A 25,903-nucleotide genomic window follows, 5' to 3' on the forward strand; every position below is an offset into this window, starting at 1 on the left:
AGTGGGATGATGACGATTTCTCTGAGGATCTTGCAGCTTCTACTTGTTCTCCATATTATTATTCTTGAGCCCAGGGAATGATGGAAGCACGTCTGCTGGAAGCTGTTTGGACCGAGAGGATTTTTTATTGATGAGGAGGAGAAGAATATTGACCGGAAGTTGCAGGGTTGTTTTGTGAATGTTTGCAGGTAGGAAAGTTCTTTTGATTCATATTTCTTGCTTCATTTTTCTTTTTTGTGTCATTCATGCACAGAAGTGAGAATCCTTATAAAATACAATCACACACCAGCAGGCTCTAATGTTCTAGAGCTATTTTTTTCTGCACTATGATCTCAATTATCTTTGACTTCTGACTGTCTTTTCCAAGATTTATTAATTTCTAATAATAACATTATACTTACAGTTATATTAGTTATACTTGCATTAGAACCAAATTAGCTGATGTAAGCTGTTTAAATAGGCTATTGCATGTAATAATGTTACCGTTACCTGTTTTATTTAGTTGCAGACACAGTGACAATTTATAATCAACTTTTTTGCTCGGGGAGATTTACTCACAATCTGAGCTTGTGCGCCCTCTGCTGGCTTTATAAGTTATCATAAAGAGCCTGCTAGGCCTGAGGGAGTTGGTGCTGTTTGTATTTTCTCTATTATTTGTTTAAAACACTTAACTCTTTTTAACACCAGTAATATTTCCATTTCTTTGTATCATTCTCTCCAGTGGAATGGGCCTCCTATACGGTCAGTATCTGCTGCTCTGCGCGGCCGCCCTCACAGTTTCTGTGGCGTTTGCCAAAGATGGAGGCAGCGAGGCCGACAGGTGGCCCAGCCAGAGCCTCCCGGTGCTGCTGGACACGCACACACAGCTGTTAAATACCCTGTCATTCAGAAGGCAGGAGGAGGATGGGGAGAAAGCCAGTGCAAAGACACTCTGTGGGATAGAGTGTCAAGAAAAGTTACCACCTGTTGACCAGACGGAGCAGGAGAGGATTCTGGGATACGAGACGATGTATGAGAACGGTACACGCACGTATACCGATATCAGCTTGCAAGGTTTTGACAACACGTCTGCAGGAATGCCAGCCCACTCAGAGATCCACACGAGAAGGAAACGACAGGTTTACGGAGCAGACGGACGCTTCGTGATCTCCGACTCACATTTTATCACCAACTACCCGTTCTCCACCGCAGTTCGTCTCTCCACCGGATGCTCTGGAGTCCTGGTGTCCCCCAAGCACGTGCTGACGGCGGCCCACTGCATCCACGACGGCGCCGGCTACCTGGAGAGTGCCAAGAGGCTCAGAGTGGGAGTGCTGCAGCTCAAAGCCAAAAGAAGAAGAGGAGGGAGGAGGAGAGGGGGGCGACAGAGGGGTGGGAGGAGAGGAGAAGAGAAGACGATGGAGGAGGGTGAGGAGCAGAACGGTTTAGATGGAGATGTGGCAAGAGGCAGAAGTGGGAGACGCAGAGGAAGAAGGGTGGAAGGTCACTTGGAAGCTGGGGCTGGAATTACTGAAAGAGGAAGGAAACGAAAAGGCCCCAGCCGCGTTGGACGCAGCGTCGAACCCAGAAAGCAGCCCGTCTTCCGTTGGACTCGGGTCAAACAAACCCAAATCCCTCAAGGATGGCTCCACGGCAAAGACTCCGACAACTCGACCTCTTCTGACTACGACTACGCTCTTCTGGAGCTAAAACGACAAGTCAAGCAGAAGCCCATGGCGCTCGGAGTGGCTCCATCCACTGCTCCTCTGGCGCGGATCCACTTCTCAGGCTACGACGCCGACAAAAGCCTGCTGGACGGGCACGGTGACGAGAAGGTGGTTTACCGTTTTTGCTCAGTGACAAAGGAGTCCGACGACCTGATGTACCAGCGGTGCGACGCACAGCCCGGGGCGACCGGCGCTGGCGTTTATGTTCGTCTGAGGCAGGAGGCGGGAGATGAGGGCGGGAAGGGCAAGTGGCAGAGGAGAGTGATCGGGGTGTTCTCGGGCCATCGGTGGGTGGAGGTGGAGGGAGGTGAGCTCAGGGACTTTAACGTTGCCGTGAGGATCACTCCGGCCAAATACGCCCAGATCTGCCACTGGATCCACGGAGACCCAAGTCTCTGTAAAGAGGTCTGAACTTCCAGAGCAATGGATCTACAATGGGAATGAGTTTTTACGTCACTTTTAAAAAGACTCTAAGATCCAAGAACTGCTCTTAAGAAAGTCTAGTGGGTATTTTTCTTAGGTGCTGACTGCAGCGTTTTTTTTCTAATTGATGTAAAATTAGGATATGGCTGTTTCCAAATGGAAACAGCCAATAGAGACGCCTCCAAACCAAACCTTGTCATATCTAAGCCTACCCATCATTTACTGAAATCATCATTTCATCTCTCTCATTATGTTGCAAAATACAGGAAGAAAAAGATTTGAAAATATTTCTCCTGTAAAGTTACACTAAATAATATCAGTTAGTGCTTTTTGGGATATGCATAAATATCATAGTAAATGTTGACCTGAAAATCAAACCGTTTTCTCCCTTGTCAAAATCATTACCCACAATTCATCTCAACCAGCGACAGTTACACAGGTCAGATTGTTTGGGTGTTATTGTTGGACTACGGTGGCCTGGTTCTTTGTGACTCAGCGAACCAAGATATTGTTTCTCTTCGTCTCTTTAAGAAGTTTACTTGGAACTTTGTTCCGCTATAATAAGTTTAATTTATATTTTCTAAGTTGTGGCATTCATTATCTTCCATCTTTAGGATTCTTGTATTTCATAGCTCAGCTAATATGGTAAGTACTGCACTTTTTTTTACCTAAGGATAAAAACCTCTAAACACCAACATCCAACCAACGAATTGTATTATGTTGACAGGACAAAGATTACGACTTCCATAATTTCAATTTATGTAAAAGGAAAGACAACATATTATTGTTGTGTGTGTGTGTTTCTGTGTATTGTCTTATGTTTGATAGTTCAAAAAACAAATAAAAGTGTTGAATCTGAAAGAGCAAGCAGACCAGCGATAAGTGACGAGCCGTGAGGATGGTTTGGATCAGTGTATTTCTCTTTTATTGCATCTCATTTGGACTCACATGCAGGTGGGGGCGAGGGAGGGAGAGAGGGCGATACCATCCATAATAATCCAAAATAAAATAAAACTTTAAAAAAAAACACAAAAAAAACATCACAGCCTTCATATGAATACTCCTCAAACATTATTTACCCACTTTCTTTTTGATTTCATGTGTCATATTCATCTTTATTTTTCTTTCAACACGTCGTTAATGCCACAATGGATTAAGATACAGTCACTTTTGGAAAGAAACAACACACAGAACAGCCAGCGTATACTTGAGTACCCAAGACTTCCAGTGACATTGTATGAACAGATGCACCGCGGAGGACTGAGGCCACGTTCCAATCAGATGCTTCCTTGTCTCTTGTTCATCGTTTCATAAGGAGACTGGGAAGAGGAAATTAGCTCTTAGAGAGCACTTTGCAGGATGCATCCCAGATTGACCAGTGCTGCACGCTACAATGCAAAATCACTCCACACCAGCAGAGGGCGGAACAGTAAACACTCAAAGTTTCCATTCAATACTGACTCTGACTACAGATTTAGAGATATGTACAAAGAAGGAGGGAAGGTTTATTGAGTTTACTTGCCTTTTTTTCTCAAACATATAATTTGACATAACTAAAAATATATGATACGCTTTTGTATCTTCTCAAAATAAAGAAAATATGTATAATCTATCATTTAAAACATGTCGATTTGAACACATTTGACAAACCTTTGCGTGTTCGTGCGATCCCTACAAAACGATAAAGTCAAAACGAAACCAGATGTGTTCAACGAGAAGTCCGGAATTAGATTGCAAGTTGTGTCCAGGTACATTTTGGATTAATAACAGGTGGGAGGATGGATGGCCGAGCAGGAACAACCAAGTCTTCAATGACATCAACATAGCTCAGTATTAGTTTGGATGACATGGGTTAAGGAGTGGTGGGGGGGGGGGGTTGGCCAGTGAAGTTACACACACTGAACACAGTCCACATTTAACAACACAGTCCTCTTCTGGGAGATGCGCAAAGAAACCAACATATATCCACCATTCCAAGTCAGCTGATATGCAGATATCCGGAAAAAATCTAAATACACATCTATTAGTTTTTTTGTTCGTTTTTTTCCAGTGGTATATTAGGTAAAGGTTAACACTGAATAACACGCACACCCACACACACATAAACTGAATTTTGATTTCTGTATCTAGGGTTCACATTCACAGTTGTGCTACAACATTAGATAAGGAGGGGAGGGTTTTTGTTTTTTTTCAGGGGGCGTCGCGGCTGGTGGGAGTTCAGTGGGCAAAGGTTCTTGATGTGATGGCTGGTTGGCTGAAGGGGCCGGGGCGTGATGGAGGGGGAGGCAGTGGGGAAGTGCAGACGACCACATCCACGGAGCTCCAGATACAATAAACCTGCAGAGACAGAGAGAGAAGCAGAGAGATGGAGGATGGAGAGTTCATTAAAAACGAGGGTTCTCAATAGAAACAGGAAAAATATCAATTGTTCAAACACGATAAATATATTGCGTGCACAAGACGATTTACTAAATGAAATTACGACTCCAGAAACATGCAGACAGCCACAGTGATGGAGCTAGTCAAGATTTATTTTCACCTTTGAATGTCAAATAATGAAATCTTTCCTTCTCTTTAAAAGCTATAAAAGCAGCTTACTCCATGTGCCAATTACGCCTTTGCTTTACAAATATTGACGTGTTCCCACAGGGTTATAATGTCGTGCAAACAAGATACTTGTTTATTTTTGCAGAAGATGAATATAAATATCACTTGTCGGGGAAAGAAAGGGCTCTGTAATGACACAATCAAAATAATGTGTCTTCATTGTCCGTCTTCTGGAGTTGTGTGTCAGTCCAGTCGCTCAAATATCCACAGTCCTCTGCATCAGGTGCACTACAACATATAACACTAACACAATGATCTCTACAGCAATTTATTGTTCACTTTCAAGAGACAGGACTGAAGATAATCTTACTTTAACAAGGGTGGAGTTTTTTTTTGTGAAGTAGCGAAAAGGAAAAGGCCCCTCTTAGATCGTTTCATTACAAGTATTTATAGAGGCAATTGCATCCAGTATTTCACTTTAAACATATTCTCCTTTTATTCATTCAGTGAAACATTTTTATTGTAGGAACATGACATTAAACCTGTTAGCTCAGCATGATACAATTTACTACATGTAGAGAGATGCATTGTGTACCTTGGGGGGTTTCGGGTCAGTCCGTCTACATGAAGTCTTTAATATTGAGGTCATCCAGAGCGTTCCTCGGAGGTGGAGGCTTTCTGGGGCTCTGGCCTGCTCCAGGAGACATCTGCAGACACAATTACTTTGAGCCATTCAATTTCTTTGGTTACAGCAGCTGCATAGATATGAACGTGTCATCAATGTGTGTTTAACCCATTCAAGAGTGAGTGTGTTACCGGTGCTCCGGGTGTCGCTCCGGTGGCTGGGAAACTTGGCCTCGCCATGGGCATCATGGGAGCTCCGCCACCCGGTGCTCCGGACTTATACACAGATATGGACAAAAGGAGAAAGAGAAAATGAGACACAGCGTCCGCCTTCAGAGGAGAGGGAGGGACACCTAAAGGGAGGGGGGGTCATTGTCCATCAGTGTCCAGTAATGTCCATGTAACTGGTGTAGGAACATTACTGGACTGGACTGGTGGTCTTACCATGCTGTAGCAGGGGTGAGTCCCCATAAAAGTAGGGACACCCATGGGTATAGTCTAAAGGTGGGGAGGGAGGGGAGGAGAGGGGAGGGAGGGGAGGAGTTGGGATGTTACAACACTACATATAAGACAGACACACACTGCAAGGCAATGTATACACACGCTTAACACCAAAGAGTACACATTTGACAAACATACAAAAGTAATGCTGAAAATGGACGAGCACACCAAATGAAGACAAACACGACACAACACAAACCCTATTTGACCTATGAGCTCTCATCCTCTATTTACACATGCATGGAGTTGAAGTGCAGAAAGGAAGCTGGCTGCAGGATGCCTTCACACGAGTGTACTGTGGCCAAAAAGATGATGGAAATTTATGGAAGAAGCAAATCTGTCGATGGAAGACTGAGTTCAGCGATGAGGTGAGAACAAGACGCTGTCTTTCCTGGACGCTATCAGGCTTCGGCAAAAGTATTAACTCAAGAAGCTGTTTCCAAGCAACAGCTTCTTAATTTGCCACTTCATCACTCTCCAGTAGATATTCCAGAAATATAAAAGTTTTTTTTATGGGAGCAGACTGAATGTTATAACTCAAACTAAATATCTGCCCCTGCTTTTGATAATTTTCTCATTTTCTACCAACCCATGTGACCTGTTAGAGATTCAATGAGATCTGTCATTTAGATAAACTCCGCCAGAGTTTTTCTACACGTCTCTTTTCAACTCCACACCTCTCAGTGTCCTGGAGCTCTCTGATAAGGCACTGGAACCTGGAGAGCCAGATGAAGGCAATGCTTTTCGACTGCTGCTACAGGTTACGCCCTGTCTGTCGCTGCCATGCCGCTCCACTCCATGCTATAAGACACAGACAACATTTACCATGGGAGCACCCCAACTGGGGGGAGCTACCTGAGGGGCCGCTGCGGATCCCATTGAGAGATCTGAGACAAAGAGAGAGAGAGAGAGAGAGAGAGGGAGAGAAGAAGAGCGGTACTGCAAAATCACTGTTTCATTTATTGACATTATTATTAACACACAGGAATTGATGCACAAGTTATAAGTGAATTAAAGCAGTCGTTCAACATTCAAACTGTTTACTCATGTTGTGTCTGAGAGTGAGAGCAGAAGATCAATACCAGTCACTTGTAAGTTTAGTGCAGAGCTCGCGCTTTGTTGGTCTGACTCTGTCTCCAAAGTCAGACTTATTTCACAACAACTCCAAAGCTGATAAATAAACATATTGTATCTCTTTGTTTAATTCATTCAAAAATTCCCTATTTAAGAAGAGACTGGCATTTATTGATCTCCTACCTTGCTCTAAGAAAAAAAAAAGCTACTTTCTTTCAATCAGTATCTATGATATTGACTCAGGTCATCTAAATGACTACTTACTACTCGCCATGTTAGCCATAGAGGTGTCAACATCGCCTGCTTGAGGGGTCACAGTGGGCTTCATTACATCCCCTAGGCCGTCAAATACTACGGGAGGGAAGAGGGTGGGGTGGTGGTGGGGGGGGGGGGGGGAGTTGAGGGGAGACGGAGGGAGATATTAGCATCCTTCAATGCAGGCTATCCTCACACTCAGCAGCACACTACTTGACATTGCCATGACAACCAATAGGTGTCTCCATGACAACAGCGAGAGGAGAGGAGCACTAGAATGTGAACTGCTGTGAGGAGTAAGTGATAAAACGTAAAGTATCTTCGAAAGAAATCTGTGAAATTGCCAATTTTGTTATATTTATATCAAAATACACCATTTGAGTACAGAATCTGTACAAAGACTGAGAGTTAAACGGTTGTTATAGTTCAAATGGTTAGATCTGCTGCTGGAGACAGGTGTCAGCTCCTTGCTACTTTTGTAATTTCCAATCAAAAATTATGAACAAATCTAACTCTAAAAGTGTCTGATATGAATATAAAGTAGAATATGTTACCATGTGTCACAATCATACTCATGAGTTTCAGTGGCTTTGGATAAATAATAATATTTTCATTGTGATGAGTGCAGGCGGAATTGGGGCAAAAGCACTGCAGCTTAAATGAAGCTAGAGAGGTGCTAAATATTGCTGCTACTTCACAGTCACTTTGTTACCATCATACATCCGGTGGTGGAAGGGACAGTGCAGCTGAGCTTGCCGTGCTGCAATGCAGCAGTGCACTGTGGGAATTTAGCGTGTTAAAGAGCAAGGGAAACTCACCCAATCAAATGGCAGGAAGCAAGCAATGAGCCAGCCCAATAGCCAGATGGAGAAAGAGAGGAAGAGGGTGAGAGGGAGAGGATAGTAAAAAGCAGAGATGCCAGAGAGAGAGAGAGAGAAAAAAAAATGCAATGAGGTTTTAAAGGAGCGGGTGAAAATGAAACAATGAGATGTTATTGCACCAGTGACAGAGAAAAGGGGGGGAAAGAAAGAGTTACGCCTCAGAGCAGTAGTATCGCAGACCATCAGTTACACAACATGGAGGCCGGTGGTACAGGACAGGAGATGACAAGGAACCAGGTGACCGGGGCGCATGTTGCAAAGGTAACTGTTACCATGGTTACCGGTGGAACAATCCCGTAATGTGGGGACGACAGGACGGAGTTCCCCAAAGACTAACAACAGTGTGACGATGATGCAATGATGATGCTGAAACAACCATTTATGGACAAAGATCCATGGGACTTTAACAACATAATACTGAACTAGCAACAAGCAGTCGTTTTCAGGTTTACTATTGAAAAAACATTTCAATTAGGGTTTAATGAGGGTTAATTAACAACAAACTATTTAATTACCAAATATAATAGAAACAATAACTACATAACAACCATCTTGTTTACAATCAAACTCATGATTGTCAAGAAACTGTCTGTAAAAACTATACCTCATAAGAATGTAAAGACAGACGCACAACCACGCAGCATGCGATTAATATTAATATCTGCAGTGTTGTGTTTCAGTGAAATGGAAATATGCAACATGGACACCAATATTCCGACAATTAACCTTATTAAGAGAAAGACATTATTTGGATTTTGGTGTTAACATGAGGTGGTAATATAACTTCATACATAATATTCATAGTCCTGTTTACATGTTACAGAGCATACAGTCTATGACTGATTACTCAAGTACGCCCAACCTGAAATAGTTATGTTCCATGCGTACACCATTTGGGGTGTGTTCTTCTACTTTGATTATTGTTTATCCGAGTATGACCTCTTTCAGCCTAAGCCTTAAGGTAATGAGGAAAGGCGGTTTACAGGGCAGTGATTCATTCCGACTTGTAAGTTAATTGGGTTAGTATGGGAATATTGGTTTCCATGTTAACATAGCCATGTTGATATGACCTCATATGTGCACTTATACATGCAGGCTGGCACTTTAAAGCTGAGGTTGTTGTTTTTTACCTGACATGAGCTCAGCACCGGGGGCAGCGGGAGCAGCAGCAGCTGAGGCGTCTCCTCCTGTGGACTCTGGCAGGTCAATGCAAACCAAACCAGAACCATGAGGGGCAAAGTGCAGTTTCCATCGCAGCATGAGGGCAAAGAAGGGGTATTAATCAGCCTCCAGCTTCACACTGGTAATGCCAAACAAAAGTGTGTAGAATTAGATAGGAAGGCAGGAAGGATAAATATATGAAGTATCACATTCATTTTCAACACAAAATATTGCTTTTTGAATTGTACACATTCTTTCAACAGGCACAAAAGCATTTACATACATACGTCTCTGCTCCTAGTTTTTTTTTATCATCATAACACTTTAAGGGAAGGAAGAAAGAACTCCTGAGTCATTGCTTGCATCTCATAAATAATTCAACTATTTCAACATGACCAAGCTCTATCTGCTCGTTATACTTCCATGATCCACAGAGAAGGCAATCTACAAGTTAGTCTACACTAAGACACAACTATGGTTTAAATCTCAAATGTTTCCTTCTATGTCCTCTTCTTCTTTGACGATGCGTTCATGAACAGGGGAGTATGTCATATGAGCGGACAGTCATGAGAGTTACCCACCACCAAACAGGTTCATGATGGCTCCCGTGTCAGGTTTGGATGGGGGAGCGGAGGAAAAGATGGGGTCAGGGGAGGTGAACACATCTGCTGGGGAGGGCAAGGTGGAGATGATGTTTAAAACTCTGACCCACACTCACACAACCTCACGCAAATGTACACACAGATTATGATGCACATTCATCAACCGCAAATGCAGTGCACGCGTCTCATGCTGGAGAAAGGGAGAGGAGGTCGGAGTGATTTAGTGAACGTTTCAGACAGCTCAATAGCTTTTAGCTGACCCATAAGAGGATAGACTCCTTTCCCTGATCACAGCCAAGGACAAAGCTGGAGAAAACACACAAACACACACACACACACACACACCAGACACACACAATGCAAGACAGGATATGAGAGAGGGAACAAACATGAGATGTTCAGACTGGGTGCAATACCTGCTGTAAACAAGTCAACACTAGGAGCGGGGTCAGCTTTGGTGAAACTTGTGTTTGGCATGGAATCAAAGAGATCTACAAACACATGCGCGCCCGGAGACAGGGGTATTAAAATTCTCAGACACTTTCAGATGAAGGTGATGATCACACACAGCAGCAACGGTGAAATGAAAGAGGCCTTCAAGATGTGCACATTAGGCGGATGAAATCAATAAAGAGGAACAAAAGAGTGGGTTATGAGAGGGGAGAGGGTGGCAGGCAGGCTAGAGAGCCAGGGAGATGCCAGTCAATGTTTCCAGACAGTGAGAACAGAAGCATACACACGTCGCTAACATTTACCGCTTAAGAGGTCAGTTGTAGGGTTGGCGGCGCTGGGGGCTATGGGAGCTGAAATGGTTGCGATGGTGGTGATGGTGCTGGAGGTAGAGGTGAAGCGCGGTGAAGGAGTAGGGGAGGGGGAGGGGGAGGTCTGGGGCACCACCGAGCTAAAGCAGGCCTCCAGCGAGCTACCCCTGTTATTACTCTCCACTGTCATCATGCCAAAAAGGTCTACACCCGCAGACGCTGCGCTGATGTTACCGTCTGAGGGAGCGAAGGGGTCTTTGGGGAAGAAGGGGGATGGGGTGGCACATGAAGAGGGAGGGTGGAAAGGTTAGACAGCCTGTTGAATAAAAGTCAATGTGTCATATGAAGATGATGAAAATACTGCTCTAATCATAAAAGCTGAGGAGAGAGGAATGAAAAAGCACATGAGGGGACTGAGAAGAGGAGAAGATATGCAGAGCTCCAACAAGCTACTGTCAGATGGAACTGTTGAGGCTAAAGGGGCTGAAAGATTTTATGAAAGACCAAAAAACTGAAGCAAGTCCTTCACAGTCCATGAACCTAAGAAACAAACCACAACCTAATCGCAACTACAACCACCAACTGCCCTTGGCAACGTTCTCAGTTAGAGAAAAAGCACAAATCTTCTGATGCTGAAAAATAAGAGGCAAGAGCACTCTCCAGACAACACCAGCAGTAATGAATGGTTGATCTTGAGACACAAGCACACTAACGCACACACACACACACACACACACACACACACACACACACACACACACACACACACACACACACACACACACACAAACTGTTCTGTAAGTTATTAAACATATTTTTGTTCATGGTTGTGATACTCAATTAAATAAGTTCCACATTTAAGTCTTGCTTAGGTGAGCTTAAGCTAAACCTAAATGTATTTTAAGGAATTGTAAGAATTGCAAGAGCAGTTCGACGCCACTCTGATGTCTGTATGTTAAAGGAGACATAATACGATCATATTCTTATTTTCTATTTGTGTTACAACTTCAAAATGTTTACATGCTCTAGTGGTCAGTACATTTCACTGTCCTCACAGTGTCCTTCGCTGCAGCTCCTCTGTTCAGCCTCTGTCTGAAACACTTGGTTTTAGCTCCCCTCTTGATAAAGCCCAGTCTGCTCTGATTGGCCAGCTGGCTCAGGCCAACATGTGTGTCTAGAAAATGTTAGCCTTCGCTCTTTACCTGGCATTTAAAGGGGTCGTGCCAGATTAGCCGCTATGTGTGCATAATGCTAATTTTGGGTATTGTCACGAAATATCACGGCGTATCGGCCACAGCTGATGATGCATATCAGTAGCAGAGCTTTCTGTGGGGGAGAGGAGCTTTTTTACTTTGCAGATCTTTTCCATTCACCAAAAACGTAACTAACACACTAGAGGAAAGAGAGACTGAGAAAGTCACCTTTTTATAAAAAGATACCACCAGCTGCTGGTTAGCTTAATTTGCACAAGGGGAAGACGTTTTGATGTTATCGCTGGAGGTAACCACGTCCATGACAGCAACTTGACTTTCCACCACTGACTCAACCACCAAGTGTCTCACACACATACACAGATTCTCAGTCACCCACCAGCTCCGGCGTTGCTGGCTGGGGCAGACGTAGCTGCAGCCCCACCTTCGGCTGCTGCTGCAGAGGTCTCAGTGGCAGGAGCAGGTGTGGAAAAGGCGTCTGAGGTTCAAACCAAACCCGAGCAGAGGACAGAGATGCCCAGATAGACAGAGACAGAAGAGAAGATAAAGAGAAAACAGGAAGGAAAAGAGAACATCAGGAAAATAAAGGTAAGATTGCAGAATTTAAGGACAAACTAGAAAGTAATGAACTGTAGCGCACAGCAGCATTGATACATGACATTAATGACTGACAGGTGAATGGACAAATGGAAATACAGACAGGAGGCACTACAGCAAAGAATATTTTAGTGCACCAAGAGCAGCCTAAGCCTGGAATCTACAAATGTTACAGCTGCCGTCTGTAGCTGTAGCCATGTGACAGGGTTTGATAGAATTGCTTTTCACTGAGGTCGAAGAAAAGCATGCCGGGCTATCAAACACTAAGCATGTGGAGAATGAGTGTAGCAGTATGCTTATGTGTGTGAGCAGGCAAAACCATATAATTTGTGAAATAATTTAAGAAATAATTAAACTCAAGTCATTATTATTAAGTCTTATTTCAGCATTCTTAGTTTCACAGTGTAAATTTTGGAATCAATTCAACACCATTTCATCAAACATTTGCTCCTAATTCTTAAACCTATTTTCCCCAATGACACTTTATGTTATTGTAACTTTTTCAGCCAATTTTACAGCAGTCAGCTCCATTTGGCGTTTTCTAAAGAAAGACACAAAGTCTTTATCGGTGGTCACACTAGCTTTCGTTTTGTGTTCTGTGTTATTTTACAACAATAACCCCAAGTCTCAGAACTTGAATTTTAGAATATATTTACAATAGAATATATCTTTGTTGTCCACCAATGTGTAAATTTGTCTGTTGTTCACCTAACTAAGGTGAAAAACAACAACATAAAAAACGAACCAAGCATTAGTGAAACAAACAAACGGACAAAGTTGTCTTTGGACTTGTTTTTGCACTAGCTAAGAGGAGCTAACTGCCAAAATATGGCGGCTCATGAAAGAGAGGAAGGCGATATGAGCTTAGTTGAAAAGGTGAGGCTGTCGTGGCTGTTGAGAATACCACTTTCATTAAAAGTGACAATATAAAATAATAAAGGACATACATTTAAAATGTTATTGGGGAAAACCAGAGTTTTTTTTTAAATATAAAAAAAAAATCCACCATGTGTTGAGATGAATATTGGCTATATTGTGTTTAAAGTGTTTACGGTCATAAACAATAGATTTGATCTTTTTAAATTTTAAACAATTTATCAAAATAATGATTCTATTACTTATAACTGCTGAGAAAGTTGAGAATGATGGATGTGTGCATCAATGCATCTCTAAGAGTTGGCTGGTTTTTGTTAATGTAACCTTGCTTGCAGGATAAAAAAAAAATATCACAGCAAAGTTCTGTCAACAAACTCTTTGTGTTTGTACATGCATGTCTGTGTTTTCGTATTGCATGATGGTTTCTAGGGTTGAGCTTCCCAGAGTGATTCTTTCGTAGAGAATTTTCTGGAAGCTCACTGACCTCCCAACAGATCCATATTGGCGGCACCAGAGGAGGTGGCAGCTGCTGTGCTAGTGGGAGGAGCTAGAGAGACTCCGGGTTCTGCTGCTGCAGGGGTGGGCGTTGCTGCTGCAGAGGAGGGGGTGGGCTCTGCTGTGAGGGTGGGTTCAGATAGCAAGGAATCCCCCATTTCTGCGAGTACCAACGGAGTGTTCGAAATCCCCAAAGAAAGGCACCAAAATAAATCCCCCCAAAAAGCAACAAAAATAACCAATCGAGTCACCGTTCAGGACAGTGAACGGAAATCAAACCGAAACAAAGGTCAAATCCAAATCAAACCCAAATCAGATCGTTTGGAATCGACAGATCAAAGCAATTAAATTTTTAACCAAATTAAAGTTGAATAAACACCATCCGGTCATAATCAACCAATAAAAATCAACCAACCGAAAAAGCCCCCATCGAAAACCAAAAATAGACAATGAAATATGTGAAGGGAGAGAGGAGAGAGGAGAGGGAAGGTAGAGAGAAACAAAGACAACACTCAGACTAAAGAAAACAGCTTGAGGAGACAAACAGGGAGGTAACGTGTAAGTGTCCCATATTCATGACTATCTTGGAAATTTATGTTGTTTTCAGGCTACGTCATTAAAGTAACTTGAGAATGAGAATCCACTACATTGAGATCTATACTAGACTAGACTGGAGGTGAAGTGAAGCAAAGAGTGACACTCACCTGATCCAAGAAGATCTTTGGAAGCAGAATACAGAGAAGAGGAAATACAGATTTTATTCAACTTGGTTAATTTGAGAGAGTTAATTTAAATGTCAAAAATGTCAAAAGACAAACTCATCCATCAAGATGGAATGAAATAAAAGTAAAATACTATTGATTACATCCACAACACAATGTAAATGAATGTGATTTGACGTGAAGGAGGAAGACTTACCTCCCCAAGATGTAGGGGCAGCTGATGGTCCAGAGGGACCTGAGGAGGACAGAGGATCCAGGTCCAGCAAGGAACTGTAGTATTGGGAAAGAAATACAGAGAGAGAGTTATGTTAGGTTCTTTCTTTCTCTCTATTGTACTTGTTTCAGCTTTGTTCATTTTAATTGCACTAGTAGTTGGTCATAAACCCAAGTATTGGGCATGTAAAACTTGAACCTGAAAATGGAGCATAAGTTAAGGGATGACACAAGTTTATATTTATCCTAAGAAAAAATCTGCATTTAATATTTCACTCAAAACCCCAAATATCAACCTTATGGCCCCAGATGAGAAGTCAGTGGATCCCTAATTGTCAGCAGGGTTCATCCTCTGTGGACCAGTCATGTCTGTTTACACTATCATGGCCATGCATCCAATCATTTTAAATTATTTCAGTTTAGAACAAAGACTCAGCAGCATATAGTCACAATAAATTACACAAATAATCGTAGAAATGATCTGCTACTACCAAAGACTGTATATAAAAACGCCTACATTTCTTCTTACTACCCAGAAATGAAGCAAACATATCTTATATATAATACAAATGCTGTAACTTTGCTCATATAGAGTCTGCACAGTAATGATTGGGATGTTCTGACTTCACTTCTGGGGGCTATCCACCTTTAAACACTCTATGGGTACTACAAAATTAGCTCGGTGTTATTGTTTTTTGAAGTTGCAGGTACCATTCATTGTTAAACATTTATATTTAAAAACGATTTTTAAGTATTCTGTGAAAGGATGTGTAGCACAACCAAGATGACACGACACAGAGAGGTCACAAAAAACAGTCACTTACTCTTCCACTGGTTCGGGAGCGGCTGAAGCAGCGGCACCAGCGCTCTCCCCGGGTGGAGGCTGCAGTGTGGGAACAGCGTTTAAAGATTTGGATGGAGTCGATGTTGGAGACACGTTGTTTGTCGGCGATCCCTGAAAGATAGACGAGGGAAACCCTGTGTCAGTGCTACATCAGACCAGAACAACTTAGAAAAAATAAAAGGCTATATCAAAGGTGTATCATACCTTGGTTGGAGACCTGTAAGAGCAGAAGAGAAGGAGTTAGTGAATGATTTGAAAAGGACAGATATTTGTGGGAAAGGCTGGGAACTATTTGATGGATCTATTATTATCTTTTAAAACCTAAACTGAAGAAATCAAACAAATATGAAAGACAGATTGAGTAATATGCGATCATATGAAGAGAGTTTATATCCAAAGCATCATATTGTATGTCCGATGCATTCAAATCTGATGCAAACAATTGTTCAAAGTATTCTAACTTTGTTCCCCTTCCAACTTTGGAACAAAACCCTTCATATACCAATTCACACTGCATGTCAGGATGGGCACACACATGTGGTGACTTACTGCTCATCAAAACATGTGTCTCCTGCAGAGTTCAGACACGTGATCACACCAATGAACACATTTCCACATGTGAACTTATAGTTACAGTAGTTGTGGTGCGTAATTCACATGTGAATAATGTGTAGGTTTACTTTGGGGAGTGAAATGGCTTTAAATACACAGTTTTCTAAGTAGTACGTAAACTCCTAACGAGACATACAACGTATGCTCACCCTTCACTGGTGATTCCAAATGAACATAAATGGGGAATAAAAGAGAGGAAGGGTTAACGGAAAGTATAGAAACATAGCAGCCTATGTTATATGCTCGGTTTTCAACATTACTCTCACTTAATCAAGTTTGTAGTTGACACAGCTCATGAAAAACAAGGACTGAGTTTGCTCAGTGTCAGCCTTATTTACTCATTTAACATTTTCTTACCCCTTCTTTCCACTCTTTACGTCCTCCAGACCATTCATGTGTGTTTCCAGAGACTCCAGGATACTGCTGGGAGCCTAACAAAAAAATCAAACCGGGAGTAATGATTAACTGATCCTCCCTACATGAGTCCTGAGTCATGTGTAGCCTACATTTCTATTTCCATAGAAAAACACGTGTTAAAGCTTTGAGAGTAAGAGGGCGCTGGAGAAAGTCACTGCAATGCCCACATGCGTGTACACACACACACACACACACACACAATTAAGATTTGTTGTGTCTTATGTGTTTGTCCAATTGAATTAAACATGCCGACACTCCATCTTGCAAACACACACTCAACCAAGGCATTCCCAGTATCCACGGTTACCGGGTCCTCCAGAGTTTTAAACGGACAGTCTTCCTCATCTGAGTCTGCTAGATCCACCACTACCCCCGGGTGGAGACACTGGGTTGGGGAGATGGTGGTGGGTGAGACGGGGTGTGTGTGTGTGTGTGTTTATAAGAGAGAGGTGGATTGGGTGGCATTCATGTGCATCATAGTCTTATCCCAATACTTCCAGCGGGCAAACAATACACATGTCGAGCCATCACTAGTGTTTACTTACGTAGTTAATGTCAGGAATGTCATTTTTGTCGACTCCAACTGTCTGTTGAATAGAAAAAGAGTTTATAATTTGAAGAACCACACAGCGATATATATATAATTATGGATGTACTTTTAAGGGGTTTCCTACCTCGGCCAGCTTCATGAATTCCCCAATCTTCGTCACCCTGGTCAGGAACCTCTTATAGATCTCCAAGGCCTCCTTACATTCGTTCTTCTTCATTTTGAAGTATTTCTCTGTGTAAAGAGCACAGGAGGTTTGCGGGTTCAGATTCATTGTGATACGTGGGTTGCCAAGCAAGAGGGACTCGTGCACTTACTGACCTAATAGGTTGATGATGCCATCATTGTAGGAAGCAAACAGTTTGACCAGGTCCTTGAAGAGAAGCAAAAATGCAGCATTGATGATCCCATTGTTCAGCTCCTTGGGATGAATCTGAGAAGAGAGACCAATGAAAAAATCAGTAAATAAACCTTCACCACCTGACATTGTCAATTCAAATAAGAATGGAAATCAAGCCAAAGCTGTGCTCACATCAAACTCCATGAGTGTGTCAATCTCAGTCTGAAGAACAGGCATGCCTTTCAACAGCTTCTCAGTGGTCATGGTCCTCATCACGCCCTCAGCACTGAGAAAAGATTAGATATTCCTCACAGATAAGAAAAGTCATAGGGGTGTAACAGGTATTTCAGCACAGACAGTGATGGCCATGGTTAACAAACCCCTTCTTGACTCTGGTGAAGTCAAAAGCCATCTGGCGGTAGGCAAAAGCTTTCTCATTCAGGTATCGTCCATACCGTCTGATGAATGTAGACATGTCATAGCCTAAATAGAAAAAATATTTTCTGTTATATATTTATTTTACTGTACATTTTTAATACATCCGTCTATATCAGTGCAAATCTTTCAATAAACTGCAGTACACTCTTTAAAGGTAGTCTTCCAGAAAATGTATATCTGTTCTTTGTATGCATTGTCATAATGTAGCTAAGTGTGTGTCCCTCTTGTGATTGGTATGTATCTCTTACTGTGTCTTTTCACATTGCCAAATAATAAGAAGGATTATACTCAACTGGATCCAAACATTATGTGCACACACAAACACTCACCTACTCACACACATGCACTATCAGACTTGGGTTTTGTTCTTACCGTGAGAGCCGGTTTTGTCGATAAAGTTGCTGAGGTTGAACAGGGAGGTCCTGGAAGCCAAGTACTGAATGAATCTCTGAGAAAGAGACAGAAAACAGGTTAAACAGTATCTGTAAAAAACAGTGAAGCAAAGAATTGAATCCAAGCCCTACAATAAAGAAAACACATTAACACTTCGTCACTTTACTTTTCAATTGGCATTTCAACACATCATAGTCCAGCTGGGCAGCACTGTTGCCTCTCTGCAATAATGTTTGAATCCTTTCTTTCTGTGTGTTTGCATGATCTACTTCATTCCTCCCACAGTCCAGAAACATGATAATTGGGGTTCCATTAATTAGAGACTCTTAATCATCCATTTGTGTGGATGTCAGTATGTTAGCCCTGTGTTACAATGCCAACCTGTACAGGGTGTATCCCGCATCACAGCCAATGACAGCTTGAATTGGTTACAGCTCCCCCTGTGTTCCTCAAAGGATAAGCTTTAAAGATAATGGTTGGTTGGATGCATTGGATGGATGAATGGGTGGATATTCCACCTTTTAGTGGTTCTGATTCCATTGATAGCTGCTTGCACATTGGACCCACGGGACTCACTTTGTTTCTTGGAGAAATTGTGGTCACAGCTGTGACACTATCAGCACATGACCTTTACCACAATCACACTCATAGGACCAATTTCCGCTCTCCAAAGTGGTAACCTCAGTTATTTACCAACTCATTTCTTATACATGTGGATAGGACAATGACAAGTCCCCTTCATAATCAGTGCTTTTACATACTCTAAAAGAGTAACAGTAACTTTAGATTTCATACTTGTCTCTCTCTTTTCAAATGGAATGGAGTAAAGCTTGAACTGTATTTGGTCCAGATGTGATTGGTCTGTATCATGCTCGCTCACCTCATTGCCGTGGACACACATGTGATGGCTGGTGACGAGCGCCTTGAACACGACCACCCAGCTGGCATTGGTGGCCCGCTCAAACAGCGTGTCAGCCATCTGAGGGATGTTCACGTTGGTGGTGTTGGTGGCCGACACCAGGTCTGCAAAGTGCACAGTCACAGAGAAATGTTAGTATTTACACTATGGTTCGATAAATCTGTCTACTGATGTCTGATGGCATTGAGGGGTTAGCTGATTATGGAAGTTTCATACAATTTGGTATGTAAGAGGAGTCTGTTTATTTTTAGACCTATGCGTACATAATTTCAAAAGCTGTGATTAAACTTTGATTAAGTGTGAAAGCTAAATGTTCACTGCAGAGCTGCTCCAGAGACCTGTGAGAATATTAAGCCAGGAGAGGGACCTGACGTGAATACAAATTGATGTTGGTGCCCACACACGCACCCACACACACGTTGGCTCGCGCTGACAATGCAGAGGGAGCGAATAGTGCTTTGTCATCTCCCCTCCCTGGTTGCCAGCTCTCAGACAGATAGAGAGGTCTCCTAAAGTAAAGTGTCTGAACCACTGCTCTAAGTGGAACACTATCTGTACAAGTGCAGTGGGATGTTAACACGTATATCTCCTTCTGTGTTACATTGACTGGTCACTAATGACACAGATTCAAACACTGGATCACAATTTCATAAATTGCCCTGATATTTTAATTTCAGAAATACATGAATCATATCATATATAATTTCAACACATTTACCTTTGGTCTAAAGTAACATGTATGTTGATTATTTCTTGACCTCACATCCTGCTGGGAGGCACAAATAAAATTCTCCTTCTCAGTGTCACACATGACAATGTCGAAATAACAATGAGAAATATAACAAAACAAAACAATTTGAAGAAGCTGGAACCTAAAAATGGTATGGATTTCTGTCTTCTAAAGAAAACATATCTGCCATCTAAATTCAAGCTTATCCACTATTATAGAATTATTGACGATAGTCATGTGAGCTCGTAGCTACAGTGAAGGCACAGTCTTGTGCAACCGAGGTAAATTTCACCAACATTAAGGCCACAATTGGCAACACAAAATACCTTTCTTTCCCTCATTTTGATCAAATCAAATATTATACATTTTTGGCCGAAAATCTTATTTGCAAAAGGGGTCACGAGCAGGACTCATGATGAGCATGTGAGCAAACAAAGGCTTCATAAATAAGGACCCTGATCAGCTGATGATGACACACAATCTCACAGTTTTATATCAACTATTTATTTTAAAAATAACATATCTAACATTTTTTTTCTTCATTCTCAGAAACAGAGAGAGAGAGGCACCAGAAAGAGAAATATAAACGCAACAAGAGGACTTGGTCAAGCAAGAAAATGTATGCAAATATTGCTAATTACACTACTCAAGGTCCCAAAATATCTGGAATACAGGAAATAAGAGTATTCAAGGGCAGATATTGCATTTGTTGTGGAAGTGAACAAAAATTGAACAGCCTGCCCCCTTGACATTGACAAACAAGAGTAGCACTGAGCATACCCGGAGAGGAATGCAGCAAATATTGGCAGGTACGTCTAATAATGGAAGGAGAGGAAGGCCAGTGTATTGAATAGACCTTGGCCTTGCCTCAAGCAGCTAGATACCAAACTGTAGACCCAGGACACAGCAAGGTGGGGCAGAGCGAGGGAAGAGAAAGAGCAGACGCTCAGAGGAACAGCAGGGAGTCTGCTGAGAACCAGTTATGTTGACATGAGAGATGAGAGTTAGAGCAGTGAGGCTGCCCAAGGTCATAAAAAGGTGGCAAGCTGGGAAGGTTAGGGTGGTTGGGGGGGTTGTAAACAGATTATAACTAATCACTGGTTCTAGCCTCACTGCTCCGCCCCCGTACAGCACATATACATAAACACTTATTCTCCTGTTTTCACACCCTCTGTTTCACACCAGCAGTGTTCTCCACGTTTTGTTACCAGTACTGTTGAATATAAAGAATCTGATTCATTTATATTATTAGCACAAAATTGGAAAAACAGTAGCATAATCATTTTTTTAAATGTTTTTTTCTGTATTTTAATAAAACTGATAATTCTGTAATATACATACCCTTTGATCAAATGGTAACAGCCACACAGCAACAGCTCTGCTCATGTTGCTCTTGTGTTTAATGATGACTGCAGTACCATCAATCTGTTGTCCCTACACCACGGCCTCTATTACTATAGAGTCTTTTCAACAAAACCTCTTACCCATGCTTGCGTTTTTTATTCTGAAGGATCATTACTCTCTCTCATTCAAATCTCCATCCACCAACCCTCAGTTAACTCTCTTTTTTCTTTCTCTCCTTTTGCCTCTTATCTCTGTGGAATTTCAGAAGATGCATGCAAACACGCATACACATAGACATGGTCAACAAAGGCTGAAATGTGATTATATAACATTATCATGTCAAGTTATTACTCATACTGACATCGTAAGTAGAGAGCTGTCCACTGCTATTTTCTGAGATTTTAACTCAGGATATCCACTAATAACTGTGTGTGCATATATAATATATGTTTACTTGTGTTTTATTGTGTTGCCATATGTGCCAAATCATGGGTAGTAATCTAGTTGTGAGATCATTATGGGAAACATACACACACCCATTTTCATGTGCATATGATCGTGTGTGTGTGTGTGTGTGAGAGTCTAATGAGGATTGGCTGAGCTAAATAAAGACTCTTACGGTAATCCACGGCCCACAGGAGAGTTCTAATAATGAACTGTGAGGTGTGAGTGTAAGTTTGTGTGTGACTGTGTTTAAGGGAGTCTGGCTGCTATCATTGAGATTTAAAGTTACGCAACAAACTACTAGCCCGATTACTAAAAAAAATTACAAAGAACATACACAATATCATGATTTCACACTTATTTAGTCCACATGTCACCAAATTAAACCTTCTTCACTCAGTAATTATTGCTTACTCAACTACACACTGATACTTTTTCAATCTATACAGTGTGAATAATTCTGTTGTGGAACTGTTAGCACGATGCTAACATTAGGCAGCATACACCATTTCCACTTCAAACACACCCATAAAATCGCAGACAATAAACAAGAGCGCTAAAGAGTGTAAAGAACATGCAAAGGTTAAAATGACTTAAGCGCATAAGGACACATGAATCAGCAGTAATATCATAAGTTAAAGCAGATATTCACTTAATTAAACAGATTTCTGTACGCTAAATAAAAGGTTACTTCTAGCAGGTAGCTAGCTTAGCTTAGTCTAACAAAAAGACAGGAAACACATGTTAACAGCTAGCCTGGCTCTGTCTGAAGCTAACGCTATCAGTCTACTAGCACTAAAGCTCATTAAGAATCCGTCACATTAGCCCTTTGTAGATAAACAACATAGCTTGTTTGATATTGAGATGGGTAATATAAGGCGGTTTTTGCTAACTTTAACAACTAAGCTTACAACATGTTATATAGTGAGGTATTTGGGGGATATTGTGCAGTTTTGCTAACTAGCTGGATTCACCCTGTTTTCCAGTGTTAACGCTATAGGCTAAGCATAGGCCCTACATTTTGTGTGCGCTTGACACTACTATCATAAACTTTGCTTATTCTAAGCAAGAATACAAGCAAGTTTTGCCATCATGACACAGGTGCTCCAGCTCCCGCTACAGCGATTCACAGACACAGCGCCCTAAACTTCTGGACACATGATGTGCACCCATTTCTACATTTCTACATCCATTTCTTCAGCCAGCAGGTAATAACGTGATGAATTGTATCTACTGCCTTTGGTGGTGAACAAACCCTAGGGTCTTTATTTTCAGTTGACCTTGTGTGGACCACATGTTTCCCCTGCAATTTTGGAGCAAACACTTGCCCTCCAGCACTCGTTTCATTAAAAAGAGAAAAACACAACTAGATAAACAATAATATGAAAATTCAACAGAGTGTGTTTTACAGTTCATGATGATGTTTTATTTCCTGTGTGCACTGTGGGCCTCATTTTAGAAGAAATCATGCAAATGCATCAGTGGCAAAAGAACATTAGATGTACCTCTTCACACAGAGGAAAATCCTCCATAGATATATAACCTTTGCAGATTTTATTTTGGAGTAGAAATTAGGGGGAAAAGGCACATGTGATTTTGAAATAACTATGATCACACACAATTCCTCCTACTACGGGCTGCTCATTCTTTTAAAAAGTCCACAATGAGAATACAATCCCAAATATTAATTAAATTGATTTGATTGTCTCTGCACTCTTGAGATGACAGCGCTGTCGTTTGCCGTCTTTCTTGTCACAATCTCCCTCTGCCATTACCCTGCCATTGACTGAATCTCACAATCTGTTGACATGCCAACCTCACTGCACCACCACAACCCCATCCATCCACCCCAAGGGTCAAAGTCTGTGTCACCAAGATAAAGAGATACATTTGACAGGTTTTTGACAAGTGAATCTGAAATAATGCCATAGGTGACTTATAACTGCAGTAGCGTATACAGCCCTTCAATTTTTAGTTTATATTTCAACCTAAATTGCTATATCAATATAGACAAAAAACGTATTATTAGAGTGTATTTCACTGATTTGATGTCGGTATGAGTGGAGATGATTACAATTTTTGGAGGTTAGGGATTTCCTTCTGCCAAGATACACGTGCTAGAGCAGCACAGTGGGCTACATATAGGGAGCTTGTTGAATCGCCCCAGAAATGGATACAGCATAACCTCACAGTCTAAAAATCTTCAGGGAGACAACGTTTTCATGTAAGTACAGAAAATCTTGTTGAACTGGCTTGGCAATAAATCACAAATTCCTAAGAATCCTTATCTGTACCGGCAGCTAAACAAGTCCAAGACGGTACTTTCCAAAGTAAGACAAAGACACAGACAACAAACACACGAGAGCAGCAAAAAAAGGTGGAAACAATGGTCTCTGGTCATAGTCTGATGGGACCATAGTCTCTGGTCCATTCTGGGATAAGCATTGTCACCTTTGGCTGTGTAAATAATGCAAGACAGTCATTGGCTGATTTTTAAATTATTCAGCAGGGTAGCGGATCGCAAGATATAAGGTCCCAGCCCAAGACACAGGACCAGACCGGCACATAGAGCGACCAAACACAGACAAACCATAAGCCATACAGCCCAACTTGACTACACCCATTACCATGTGTGTTCAGCACCACACCACTGCTTTGGTCTGACTCAGTATTTGTGGGAGATGATGGTAATTAACCATATGATTTTTAATCATATGGGTTGCCTGCTGTCATGTGTAGATGTGTCAATAAAGCTGTGAGGTTTGATAATTTCATTCAGCTGGGATTATATCCAATGACCTATATGCAGCTTTGCATGGAATTTAAATAAATGTGTGGACTCTTATAAACATTACTATTCATACCTTTAGGCTTTCGGTTTTGCATCAATAAAGCTTTAATGTGAAGTTAAAGTAAAAAATGGCTTTGCAGAAGGGCAGATATTCAATAAATGGGATTACTTGTCAGTCCACTTTAAAATATGGCCTTTTCTACTGGTACCTAACTGTCTCCTGTCTTACTCTCTCTCATGCACGAGTGTCCATCATCTTTACTGGAGGCTGACACACAGGGTCGGCAGGGGGTTCACCACAATGGCTGCATCAATTCATTATGGCACCACACCCATTTAAGCAAAGGGGAATTAACAAGTGAATGGTCTCAATGGCTCTTATTGCTGTGATGGCATGTGGCCTGTGCATGTTTCTGCACGTGTGTGTGAATAGCGGCCTGTTGCCTCTTACAGGCCTGCAGTGTAAGGTATAGAAGAGGAAATGAGTGCACTTACAGTCCAGGTGCTTTTTCTTGGGCGCCATCACTTCATGAGTGGTGGCTTTGCAGACAGCTCGGGCCATGTCTGATCCCGTTAGCTGGTACTGCGCAGCGGCGATGCGATCCGTGAGCGTTTGCCCCGACATTTTCTCTCTCCCGCTGAATGGACCCGCTCAGGAAAACGCGTCTCGAAGCAGAGGACGATACAATGAAGAAAGATGAATGTGAATAAAACCCAGGTGGTGCGGTTAGGTCGAGCCGATCCCGTGCGTTTCCTCCCCGATGTAGGCCTGTGACCTTCTGTGTGGGCGGAAAAAACACGCAGAGGATGAGATGAAAACCTAATAAGTGTTATTCTCGAATGAAAACCGTGCGGTCACGTTGATCTCGTGTGTGGTGACATGATTAGACTTACGCAAGGTTGTGTATACCCCCACGGCTTGTCCCGTCCCCAGGTCCGGACCGCTCGGTTCAGCACCTTGGACAGCTCGAGCCACCCGGTTATGTAAGAGTCAAGTGGCGGTGGAAGCTGCTCCCTCAGCCCGCAGCAATAATTTCTCAAATGGACCAATGAACGATGCTGCACTACTGAACCTCTTCTGGTCGTTTCTATATATATTTAGAAAAATCGTCTAATGCAAGGCCGCGCAAAGATCCAGTTAGGAGGGCGCATCAGGTTTGGCTGCTTCCCCTCCTCCTGCAGGAGTGCATTCAAATAAAGACAGGGAAAAAAAACGCAATGGTTCCTTCTGTGGTCAGATTGCGGTGTTTCCTATCTTCTGCTCTATTCTCCTCACTGATCTGTACGTTCCGGCTCAGAAATGCTGCTTCACACACGGAGAAAAATTGCGCACCGCTCCCCCAGTGGTGCTGCCGCGCAAGATACTCGGGAAGAGGAAGAGAAAAAAAAGGCAGATGGGAATTTCCTATCACTCCTTCCCCCTCCTGTCGATTGT

General features: G+C 42.1%; 2 protein-coding genes across 2 annotated transcripts; one reads left to right on the forward strand and one right to left on the reverse strand.

The window, feature by feature from the left end:
* Positions 1 to 3,038, forward strand: LOC133973823 (serine protease 23-like). The gene is made up of 2 exons (XM_062411888.1): positions 1 to 188; positions 722 to 3,038. The coding sequence occupies exon 2, from the start codon at positions 726 to 728 to the stop codon at positions 2,115 to 2,117; it is 1,392 nt and encodes a 463-aa protein (XP_062267872.1). The 5' UTR covers positions 1 to 188; positions 722 to 725; the 3' UTR covers positions 2,118 to 3,038.
* On the reverse strand, positions 3,027 to 25,896 carry LOC133973824 (clathrin coat assembly protein AP180-like). Its single transcript, XM_062411889.1, has 23 exons — positions 25,363 to 25,896; positions 24,964 to 25,247; positions 19,121 to 19,263; positions 18,220 to 18,295; positions 17,790 to 17,892; positions 17,602 to 17,695; positions 17,391 to 17,502; positions 17,197 to 17,303; positions 17,068 to 17,109; positions 16,463 to 16,536; positions 15,698 to 15,710; positions 15,474 to 15,604; positions 14,633 to 14,706; positions 14,419 to 14,433; positions 13,704 to 13,874; positions 12,126 to 12,224; positions 9,142 to 9,207; positions 7,140 to 7,226; positions 6,627 to 6,688; positions 5,745 to 5,798; positions 5,493 to 5,576; positions 5,272 to 5,383; positions 3,027 to 4,466 (listed from the first exon to the last, which is right to left on the reverse strand). Exons 2-22 carry the CDS (start codon positions 25,091 to 25,093, stop codon positions 5,297 to 5,299), a joined length of 1,824 nt encoding a protein of 607 aa, XP_062267873.1. The 5' UTR covers positions 25,094 to 25,247; positions 25,363 to 25,896; the 3' UTR covers positions 3,027 to 4,466; positions 5,272 to 5,296.
* Between the last annotated feature and the right edge of the window lie 7 nt (positions 25,897 to 25,903).

Source organism: Platichthys flesus, chromosome 18, assembly GCF_949316205.1.
Source record: "Platichthys flesus chromosome 18, fPlaFle2.1, whole genome shotgun sequence".
Lineage (NCBI taxonomy): Eukaryota > Metazoa > Chordata > Actinopteri > Pleuronectiformes > Pleuronectidae > Platichthys > Platichthys flesus.

Excerpts from the sequence above, each read along its gene's own strand:
- LOC133973824 (XM_062411889.1), bottom strand. The coding sequence starts at position 25,093 with ATGTCGGGGCAAACGCTCACGGATCGCATCGCCGCTGCGCAGTACCAG. Across the intron at positions 17,503-17,601 it reads ACACACTCATGGAGTTTGAT|ATTCATCCCAAGGAGCTGAA; the intron begins GTGAGCACAGCT and ends CTCTCTTCTCAG. Across the intron at positions 16,537-17,067 it reads ACATTCCTGACATTAACTAC|GCTCCCAGCAGTATCCTGGA; the intron begins GTAAGTAAACAC and ends TTTTTTTGTTAG.
- LOC133973823 (XM_062411888.1), top strand. The coding sequence starts at position 726 with ATGGGCCTCCTATACGGTCAGTATCTGCTGCTCTGCGCGGCCGCCCTC.